This window comes from Hermetia illucens, chromosome 1 (genome assembly GCF_905115235.1).
Source record: "Hermetia illucens chromosome 1, iHerIll2.2.curated.20191125, whole genome shotgun sequence".
In the NCBI taxonomy this organism is placed as follows: Eukaryota; Metazoa; Arthropoda; class Insecta; order Diptera; family Stratiomyidae; genus Hermetia; species Hermetia illucens.
The window spans coordinates 206,034,154-206,045,530 of NC_051849.1; the positions used below are offsets into that span (position 1 = coordinate 206,034,154).

Consider the following 11,377-nt stretch of genomic DNA (forward strand, 5'->3'; position numbering starts at 1 on the left):
TTCGTTGGTGTTTATCTTCAGCCCAACTGTAGTTGTCAAAGGTTATATACCTTTGCCAAATGTTTCTGGATTAGGAAATCGGTGATAGAGCAAACAGATGTCATCAGCGTAGTCGAGTTATTTGAGAAAAGATGTCATAGTTCATTGAATTCCTTCCTGTCCTCCGGATAAGACCGCATAAAGAATGTCACTGATAACAAGAAGAAATAATATCGATCACAGAATGCAACCCCAGTGAACTCCGCTTTTGACTTCAAAATCCTCTGACATTTTACCTTGGTGCAGCACGTGACATTTTGCGGCACCACATGTCGCTCTGATAATGACTATTAGTTTCTCCGGAATATCCCTCCTGGGTAGAACACTCCGAAATCCATGAAGAGCAGATGCAGCGAAAATATAAACTCCGCTCACCTTTCCAAAATGTTCCGTAGGGTGTTGGTGGTCCGAAGCGGAAGCCAGCTTGCTCTCTATCGATTAAACTTGCGAGATGTTCTTTTATGGTTTCCAGGACTATTTTAGCTATTATCTTTGCGATGGCGGGGAGCACGCAGATACCCCACCAATTGTCACAATCAAAAGAGGCGCCCTTATTTGGAATCTTAACAATCATCCATTTCTTCCACTCTCTGAAAAAAGTCTTGGATTCGGATTTCCGTACGAGTGAAAGCTGCATATCTGCAGTCACTGCACCGATAAATAACTGCGGGGAGACCGTCAAGCCCAGCGGCTATGTTTGAGTGTATTAATGACCGAAATGATTTCTCTTCTGCTTGGAGGAACAGTCCGTATCCGCATGTTAGGGTGACTAGTCATTTCATCCACAAGAGGAGGAACCACACCTAATGTGATACGGTTAGAACTGTAGTCGACCGTCAACGTCTTTTAAATGACTATCGAACGAAGCACAATCTTTCGTGTGTTCAACCCTGCGAGAAGTGGTGGACGCAAAACGTAAGTGAACATCAGATGATGATCTCTTTCGAGGCCGATGTCGGCGCCGTTCTTGTTACATACATCTAGGAGACAACTCCTAAATCTACTGTTGATAGCTGATCTGATTATTCGTACTGTATCGGTCAGCTGAAACCCAACTGTCCTTATAGTTCTGTGATCGAACAATGACGAGGTGGTGGAAGTTGAAGAAATCCGCGAACCTATCACCATTCTCGGTGATAGGTTGATGCCAATGTCAGCCTTGGCTACGATGTCTTCTAAACCTATTTTTGCTTAAAACTGGTCAGTCCATCTCCCCTCTCCTATCCATTATTTTCAACAAAAGCCTGGAAGAGAATAATTTTCCCGCCTTGTGGAAAGAGGCTCTCATCATCCCCACGCACAAAAGTGGCGATCGTACGCTTGTGCAGAATTAAGGTCCCATTTCGCTCCTCTCCTCCTGTTACAAAATCATAGAAAGATATGTCAGCGAGTGGTTGTCCGCCCACTTTGGCCACCACATAGTAAAAGAGCAACACGGGTGTGTCAAGTGTAGGTTCATTTCTTCCAACTTGCTTGACTTTACCAAATTTGTCACTAAATATCTAAATTCTCGGCAGGAAGTGTATATTATTTACACTGACTTTGCTTAAGCCTTCGACATTGTAAATCATAAGATATTTCTATCTAAACTCTCGTCTCGAAGCGTTCCCACACCACTTGTATTATGGCTTGCCTCCTATCTTTCCAACCGATCCTGAGACGGGTTTTAATGCCTGCACATCCCGCTCTTTCTCCCCACCACACATCTCCCCATTTGGTCCGGTCCACCATCATGTGGATGTGGACTTAGGAGCCCGCATATCCTAAACAACTACCCAGCTTTAGTCTAGCTTAGACTAAAACAACTGGCGGTTTAGTTTAATATAATTCACAACCTTATCGTGTTTTTGCGATGATATAAAGGAGCGATTTTCCACCTGTTGCCACTTTCGGTCACGCTGTTCCCAGGGCAGAGGTGAGGCAGCGTCTGAAGAGTTGCCTCTGCCCCGGACGAAACCGTTAGTCATTTTTGGTTTTTTTGATTTTCCCTCGGGTGGACTTTCCGCCACAATTTTCTGAACCTACCCTTCCTACAACAATGTCTGATGGACTGCTCGGCCTCTAACGACATCAACTACTGTCCTGTGTCTGCCCTTCGCAGAGCTCGAAGTCTACTTCCATTCCCCGATTCTTAGACTTTGCCGAAGTTACAACGCATAACAGCTTGGGCCTTTAAACTTCTCTTCTTTAAGTAGTTTTAAGCATAGGTTAAGATTATTGCTTTCTCCTCCTCCTGAGGGTAATAAGTAAGCGGAGTTTGGTCTGCTTATTGTCCGTTAAATGAATAAATACAGAATCCAGTGATGTGGATTCAGAATGAACAGCAACTTATGACGGGCCGTTCTGTTTCGCCAGTTCTTGAAGAAATGTAGTCACGTGTCCACGGTGTTTTTAGCGAAAAAGTTAGAGGGTAGAAGCGCAACACCGTCTGCGTCACTAATCATCATCATCAACGCTGCAACGATATCTGATCTAGGCCTGCCTCAGTAAGGAACTCCAAATATCCCGGGTTTGCGTCGACGTCCACCAATTCGGTATCCCTAAAAGCTGTCTGACGTCCTGACCTACGCCATCACTCCATCTCAGGCAGGGGCTGCCTCGTCTTCTTTCTCTACCATAGATATCGCCCTTATCGACTTTCCGGGCTGGGTTCTCCTCATCCATACGGATTAAGTGACACGCCCACCGTAACCTATTGAGCCGGATTTTATCCACAACCGGACGGTCATGGTATCGCTCATAGATTTCGTCGTTATGTAGGCTACGGAATCGTCCATCCTCATGTAGGGGGCCAAAAATTCTTCGGAGGATTCTTCTTTCAACCGTGGCCAAGAGTTTGCAATTTTTCATCCTGGGAACCCAAGTCTCCGAGTCTTGTATAGTAAGAGCTTTGATCCTATGGTGAGACGTTTCGAGAGGAACAGTGTTTGTAAGCTGAAATAGGCTCTGTTGGCTGCCAACAACGGTGCGCGGATTGCGCCGCCTGTTTGATCTGGATGAAGGCAGTATGTACGTCTCGGGTCCATCACGTAATGGTGGTATTTGATCAACTTTAAACCTGGAATTTTCATCTTACGAGAAATGACCAAAGAAAATAAACCACAATTGAGATTATTTTATGACAAATATTTATTTTTTTCCGTTCGATTTCCTATATAACAATATATAGTCATTCTTCACATACACTTTTGTTCGTACATGATTCGGGAGTTAGATACACACAAATGTCGATTGAGACCAAAAAAGTATCACAGTTCGAAAAGCCTCAACCTTCATTCATACTAGATTGGTTATCGATAGCATTTATTCTAAAATTAACGTATGAAATTAACTAGACATTAAGATGCACTCGCGCGGTCCTCGTAGGTCTTCATTGGGTTAGTTTTTCTTCTTTTTCTTCTCTACGTTAATTCCTTGCGATTCTTGATACTCCCGAATCAGTTTTTCCTGCAAATCTGGCAGACATGGCGAATATCGACTGTATTCCATGGTGAATTCTCCTTTGCCTTGTGTGCTGGATCTGAAAATTAGAAAAATCGGTTGAACATTTTAATGTTTATAGCATTCCGGGTTAAAGACCTAATCCAGCTTTATCAGACAACCCTTTTTTGCAGGAACACACATGTCATTGAGGCTACCTGGTTCCAAAGCACGATGGACAAATTCCAGGTCAAGGTAATAATGCTTCTAAAACCTGGATCTGTTATTGGTAACCTTAAAATCCTCTTGAGAATGGGGGGATGGGACACACAAATTGAAAATACAACTGTGAACAGCGGTGAATTTTAGTCATTTTTGTAAACTTTCTATGGAAGATGGTGCTTCCGTGATAAGGCATAGCTAAAGGCAGTTCCCACGGTCTTAGCGACTGACCAAAAGAGCAGACATAAAGGTTTACCCCAATATCAATGCGGGGAGGGATTGCTATCTGTGACCACCATTAGGAGCTAGCCTAAGGCGTCAGCATATCACTGTTATGCTATTGCGTTGTCTTTGTGATAAATATCATGATTTGGAAGTGTTATTTTCGCGGATGTCATTAGCCAAAGATACAGCGTTCCTATTCAAGATCTTTCGATTTGAAGCTTTTCAATTGGAGACTAAGTGACTTGAGAAAATTTGAATTTCACTATTGTTTCCCGAAATTTGAAATGTCGGCTGTTAACGATATCTTCAATATGAGCTACGATTTTGATCAATTGACTCATCCAGATTTTATCGTGAACTTGGAAACATGCCATATTTTCAATGTTTTCGTGGTGCTACCAGTGCTTTATCATGGCAAATACTATAAATTCCGAAGCTTTGCCATGAGTGCGAGGAAACTACGAAGACCTTGGGAATATACCCAGGCTTAGCGCAGTACTTTTTAAAACCGATTCTTCGTCCGAAAGAGGAGAATTGTGTAATAGAAAAGGCAATTATTTTCGGATTTTAATGTGTTCAAGACCACGGACCTATTAACATTCGCCAATGAGATGGCGTCGCACCCATTATGGAAAAGTTGCGAGAGCACCGCCTCCGAGACTTCAATTAAAGGATCCGCACTAATGGTGACTCGCTAGTTAAAATTTGCGTGAACGTTGAACTCCTTTGCAAGTGACCTTAACGTCGCCCCACTGAGAGGTGTTCCGATCGTTGATTCGTTCGTAAGCTAAGTAGGAAGAAGAACACGTACTCAATTAACGAAAAGGCCCTTTCCACGTGAAATAATCCTAATCTTTAGATTAGCATTGTTTTCCGAAAATGCCATCATACATCCTTTAAAGGGAGCCAGATAGAAAAATGAGACGACCGTTGCTCCAAGCACAAGAGTATGGATGAACCTTTGCCCAACTATCATAACATAGGAAAATTACCTGCTATACTTATCGAGACGCTGTCGACCATAAACTATAATAAGCTCGCCAGCCTCATGCATTAGTAACATTGCACTAACCCTTGGTATGCCTATTTAGACGCCTTCTAAAAGCAGAGAATAGACAGATTTCTCGTTGAAGCCGTACATTACTTGTGAAGTAAGCGTAAGATCGTGTCGAACCCTACAAGGATTTTCATGTTTCCTTCCTTCAAAGTCAATTCGACGAGCTCCGTCCTAGAAGCATCCAATAATGTAAGCTGCTTTATGGTGTATACGTATCCTGTATCCTGTTCACTCCTTTATGGTGTATACGGCATCCACACATTCCCTTTTTCATTCTTCTTCTTTTCTTATTTGATTTTTAATGAAACTATGCGTGTCCGAATGGCTCAAGTGTAACCGCTGAGCTGTTGTTATTGGATGTCGAATACCAGCCGACTCAGCTGGGAATGGGCGCCTGAGTCAAATCAGGAAAATAATCTCGAGCGAGCGCAATGCTGACTACATTGCTTCCTACAGTATATTGTAGTGTACCGTTGCGGTCTTGAATGAAGTGCTCTGACACACTTCAAGGCCCTGCCACAATATGCATTGTTGCGCCAACGATTGTTATTATGCTTCAGTTCAGCAACGGGACAGCATAAAACAAAACACAAGCATCCATGACCAAGTGCGATTCGAACCCGGAACCACCAAATCGGGAGATCGACAATGAACCAACTCAACTATTGCACCGTCGTGGTCCAGATGGCTTAGTAGTTAGAATACTAGCCTGCCGCAACGGGAAGTCTTGGACAACATTCCAATGGTGTCAGTGCAGCTTGTTTCATGACTAAATGTCAGCTGTAAATGAGTATCTGATAAATCAGTGCAATAGTTCGAGCCAAGCACAGTACTGAAATGCTCCGGCACCTTTCAAGGGCTAGGATCCAAATTGGATTCAATAAGAAGAGTCAATAAGAATGCCATCCACTGGTTGCGCTAATTTCACAATGGATGATTTGACCAGTTCGAGCCCACTGTTGTGGAGAAAAGCAATAGTAATAGCAATAACAATTTTCAACGGTCTCAAAGTTGAAGTCCCCTATCTTTATTGTTTTCGTTTGACCAGTACTATTCAATGTTGTTCGTTCTTTGGTTTTTGGTATTGACGTTGCCACCATGTACTTCGTCTTGCCCTCATTAATGTGTCCAGTGGTTGGGTGGACTTAAAGAGGACGGTGCCTCTCGCATTTACAACTGCATTGTGAATCACTTTCTTCACAGCCAGGGTAAAGAGGACGCATGGGACTTCCCATGCCTTAGACCGTTGTTGATGTTGAATGGTCTCGAAAGTGATCCTGCTGATTTTTTCTGACTTCACACATTGGTCGGAGTAAGCCTAGTCAGTCTAGTCAGTACTAAATAAAAGGCGATCGCGCCAAGTCGTTACGCACACGGTAGCTACCTGTGAAGCTCACAACGTGGACATCATGCTACGGTTACGACGACCTGAATTTTTACGGCGGTTGATGTCCACATGGCGGTCTTACGAGAGGATTTCCTTTGCCATTACGACCCGTTTGTCGATACTCGTGATCAACCACTGATCGCCATCTGAAGATGACGTTCAACCAATTCCCCATCGCAGAGGAGAGCATACCGAAAACCGCAGTCACGACGCCTTTGGGCTATTGAGATTACCCGATCTTTGTGGAACATGACGCAGCAGACCATGAAACATCGTTTTCACGACTTCCTTTTTGTAAAAGCATATCCGAACGACATCATTATCGCTTCCGAGAATCTCGCACGTCTTCGCCGGGTCTTTTAAGTCCTTCGCAGCGCCAAATTCCGAATAAAGGCTAAAAAGTGTGCCTTCAGGAAAGAGGAAATAACATACGTGCGATATTTTGTCTTCGCGGACGGTTTCAACCCATCGCTACATTTAATCAAGACTTACTCAGCCGTAGTCTCCCATCGAGTTTCGTCGCTACCTGGGAGTGCTGAATTACTGCCGGCGGTGCAGCGATGGCGTAGGTCAGGGCACCAGACAGCTTTTAAGGATATCGAATTGGTGGATCTCCTGGGTGTCTGGGGTTCTTAACTAAGGCAGGCCTAGACCAGATACCGCTTGTTGCGCCGTTGATGATGATGATGATGCATGCCATACAGAGCCCAGACCCTGTCGCCATTCAGCGATATGCTCAAAGCCCTTCCGCCGAAGAAGAAAAAGAGTGAAGCCGCCTGAATCCACGGAACAAATACGACATATCTACACACCTGTCTACATACATGCCTTGGCACAAGCCGCGGACCAGGAATTTCAACACACCTCAAGCACATCAAACTTGGACCCCCAGCCGCTCATAATAGATGATTTCTCTAGTCAGGCTCCATTTGCCATCGTCTCTTAAATCAATCAGCATAACCGCGCGGCCTTAAACAACTTCACCACGGCGTGAAGGCGGTTCGATTATCTGCACGTTGACCTCATCAAGTTCTTTCTTTGCCAAAGACTCCAGTATGTGCCTCATGATTGTGAACAGATTCACTAGGTGGCCAGAATTCATATCGGATCAGCAAGCAGTCACCGTCTCCAGAGCCCTCATCGATAGGTTGATCAACTGATATGAGAACTATCACGACAGACAAAGGCGAACAGTTCGAATCCAACCTGTCCTTTGAACTAGCCAAACTCTTGGCCATGGCATGTTAAAACGCACCAATCACACGCTAAAAATAGCTCCCTCGTGCGAAACGAGAACGCCATGGTCCAACGTACTTCATTTGATTTTGCTAGGCTTCCGCGCCACCTTTAAGAATTGATTGATTTGAAGACATCCCCTACGAAGATACTCTATGGCAGGACACTGAAATTTCCGAGAGAATTTTTCTGAACTCCGAGCCGTTCAGAAACCATGATCTCCACTTTCATGAAAAATATCCACAGCCTCAGACAGTCCGTGAAGCCAGTGCCAGCTCCGAGATATATCCCGGAGAACTACGCTTTTTTGAAGGACTTAGCCTTGTCCAACCACGTATTTAAAAGATTCGAGGCCACCAGACTGCCCTTGAAACCCTTGTGTTTTGGCCCGCACCGAATCATCCGCCGAAACAACGCCCGAACGTATACCATAGATTCCAACGATCAACATCCTACCGTCTCAACACAAACCTAAAAATCAGCACTTCTCGGCACGACTAACACTTCAACAGCCTCCATTGGCAGCCTAGCAAGGTAAGGGTCCAATATCACTTTGCCGCAAACATTGGAGGAAGCTGTGCCTCCAACAACCCCCAGCGACGGCCCTTCCCTCTTTCTAAATAGCAACCGTAGTCCACAAGCGAAGTTGCCTTAAAATGACTTATTCTGCTTTTTTAGGAACTGGGGAGTCCTAAGTCTGCATCCACTTGATGCCGGACCGGACCAAATAGAAAGCAACTTGCTCCCACTCTTTATGGTCCACGAACTTTTCATGGGTGTTAACCTCAAAAAGAGGAGTCCTTGGACCATAAAGATTGAGAAAAAGTTCCGCTCCATTTGGTCCGGACCGACATCAATTGGATGCGGACTTAGGACTCAACAATTCCTAAAAAAAGTGTCTAGCTCCGGCCAAGCTTTCATCCGAACTGTAGGCGGATTTACGTTGAATATAATTCGCACCCTGGTAGTGTTTTGCGGATTATAAAAGGGAGCGTATAACATGTGCGCTGCGAGCCCCTTCGGTCCCGCTGCTTCCATTGCAGAAGTGAAGTAGCATCTGATGAGTTGCCTCTGCCCTGGTACGAAACCGTAGCCGTCCTTGTCCCTCTTTTACAATTTATTCTGCTCGCTCCCAGTGAACCCCAGTGAAAGGGAGTGCTGTGACGCCACCGCCGAACAGTCGATCGCTGCCATTCAGCAGAATGCGCAGCAACCCGAGACGGGAAGGCAGAAGCGACAGCACGGAGGCAACGCGCGTAAGCATCTCCTCCACCAACGACCACCGTGCGTCCGCCCGATAATTTCATTTGTTGGAATAGCTCTGTTTGCATCGTGGAATAATCTCACTCACCTCAACTCTCCAGCATACCCGAACATATCGTTCAACGGAACCTCCGCATACACCGTGAACCACCCCTCAGCTCCATCTGTCCCCGTGATGATGCCATGCCTCTTATTCAGCTGCCCCATCACAACACCTTGGAACTCATCAGGCGCCGTAACCTCCACCAACATGATCGGCTCCAGAATCTGCCACGATCCCTCATTGAAAACTTCCTTGATAGCGCCATGCGTTGCCAAATTGAACGCCAACTCGCTCGAGTCGACAATATGATGACCACCGTCCTGCAGCCGGAATTTAATTCCTGAGATTTTATGACCAGTTAACAAGCCCTTCTCGCACATCTCCCGGAAACCACGCTCCACGCCGGGAATGAATTGTTTCGGGACATTTGTGCCCATCGTTTCGTCGGCGAATTCGTTGACTGTGTTGTGAGTGGCTGGGAGAGGTTCTACCACGCCAATGATTCGAGCGTACTGGCCAGCACCGCCTGATTGTTTCTTGTGGAGGTAGTCGAAGGCGCACGGGGAGACTAGGGTTTCCCGGAAAGCTACTTTCGGTTTGCCTAGGGTCACTGGGCAGCCGTATTCGCGCTCCATGCGTTGGGCGTAGATTTCCAAGTGAAGTTCACCTGAAAGTTGAGGAAAGTTTTGTTAAATTTACTCTGCCGGAAGAGGGTTTGTGGTCTTACCCATTCCGGATACAAGTGTCTCCTTAACGTCCGAGTCGTAGTGAAATTGGAAGGTGGGATCCTCTTTGGTGAATCGACCAATGGCCTTCGCGAAATTGTCGCGATCCTTAGAATTGGTTGGCTTGATTGACATGGAGACGACCGGTTCGGGGACGTAAATCGATTCCATAGCCAAGTTGAGCTTAGGGTCAGTGACAAAAGTATCTCCGCTCGCACAATCAACGCCGAACAAAGCGAAAATGTCTCCCGCGTAGACTTCGTTCACATCCTCCATTTGATTCGAATGAAGCCGGACCAATCGCGCCAAACGCACTTTCTTTCCGGTACGCGCGTTGTAAATGGTGTCGCCCTTTTTCAGGACTCCTTGATAGCAGCGCAAGTAAGTCAATTGACCGAATTTGCCGGCCTCCAACTTGAAGGCGAGACTCACGCATGGAAGCTTGCCGTCACGGGCCGGACTCAAGACGATTTTCTCGGTGTCCTGGCCATCCTTTTCGACTAGCGCAATGTTCTCTACTTCGCCGGGATTTGGAAGGTATTCAAGGACTGCATCCAGGAGGGGCTGCACGCCTTTGTTCTTTAGGGCTGAGCCAACGAGGACGGGGGTGAACTCTCGCTTGATACAGGACCGGCGGATTGCCGCCTTAATGTCCGCCTCTGTGAAGGGTTTCTCCTCCAGGAAGAGCTCTCCGAACTTCTCATCGGCGTTTGAAAGGTGTTCGATGAGTTCTTGGCGCTTTTCTTGGGATTCTGCGCGCATGTCTTGAGGGATTTCGTCGTATCGCAATTCTGTCCCGAGCGGGCCCTCGAAGTAGATTGATTTCTCGCCAACGAGGTCGATGATGCCTTTGAGGTTGTTCTCCAACCCGATTGGGAGCTGGATAAAGGCCGCGTTGTGGTTGAGCTTGGACCGCATGTGGGAGATCACTCGATAGGGGTTCGACCCTTGCCGATCCAGTTTGTTAATGAACGCCAAGCAAGGGACATTGTAACGCTTCATTTGCCGATTCACGGTCAGTGTTTGGCTTTGAACGCCGCCAACAGCGCAAAGCACCAGAACGGCTCCGTCCAGGACCCTCAAGGCGCGCTCGACCTCGACCGTGAAGTCAACGTGCCCGGGAGTGTCGATGATATTGATGTTGGTGTCCTTCCAGAGGGTGTACGTCGCAGCCGACTGAATGGTGATTCCTCGCTGCCGCTCCAGCTCCATAGAGTCCATCGTGGCGCCCACATTATCCTTCCCGCGGACCTCATGCATGGATTCGATGCGGCCCGTGTAGAACAAAATTCGCTCGGTCAGTGTCGTCTTGCCGCTGTCAATGTGCGCCGAGATCCCGATATTGCGGATCAGCTCGATTGGCTTATGCTCGGCATATTTAGCGTGCGAGGAAAATCCCTGTGGAGTTTTAGTGAAACATTTTTCTTATGTAATTCGGCGAATGAGATGCGGGAGATAACCTCAACCGGGAGGGAGTTTGTACGAACCTGACGCAGCTGGACAACTGTCTTCAAGTTTTGAATGATCCGAGGGAGTTTCAGGGCACTGTAGATCGTCATGACTGGGCGATCCTATTGGGAACTTGTCAGGATTCTGAAGACAAACACTAAAACGAGGAACCAATGCAAGAACGCAGCCACCCGGGAGCAATTTGACGTTTCGAAGAACATGGAGATGGGAGAAATGTCAATGCAGAGCGTATAAGAGGGGAAGTTTGCAGACAGTTTGTAATAGATTTCATTCAAATTTCTTTAAAAAAC

The 11,377-nt window shown here is 46.3% G+C and overlaps 1 protein-coding gene across 1 annotated transcript; it reads right to left on the minus strand.

Moving 5' to 3' along the window:
* Positions 1 to 3,184: 3,184 nt before the first annotated feature.
* LOC119652537 (elongation factor G, mitochondrial) lies at positions 3,185 to 11,294 on the minus strand. Its single transcript, XM_038056744.1, has 4 exons — positions 11,105 to 11,294; positions 9,620 to 11,015; positions 8,938 to 9,559; positions 3,185 to 3,559 (listed from the first exon to the last, which is right to left on the minus strand). Exons 1-4 carry the CDS (start codon positions 11,174 to 11,176, stop codon positions 3,418 to 3,420), a joined length of 2,232 nt encoding a protein of 743 aa, XP_037912672.1. The 5' UTR covers positions 11,177 to 11,294; the 3' UTR covers positions 3,185 to 3,417.
* Positions 11,295 to 11,377: the final 83 nt, after the last annotated feature.

Excerpts from the sequence above, each read along its gene's own strand:
- LOC119652537 (XM_038056744.1), bottom strand. The coding sequence starts at position 11,176 with ATGACGATCTACAGTGCCCTGAAACTCCCTCGGATCATTCAAAACTTG. Across the intron at positions 11,016-11,104 it reads CAGTTGTCCAGCTGCGTCAG|GGATTTTCCTCGCACGCTAA; the intron begins GTTCGTACAAAC and ends AAAACTCCACAG. Across the intron at positions 3,560-8,937 it reads GGGTATGCTGGAGAGTTGAG|ATCCAGCACACAAGGCAAAG; the intron begins GTGAGTGAGATT and ends TCTAATTTTCAG.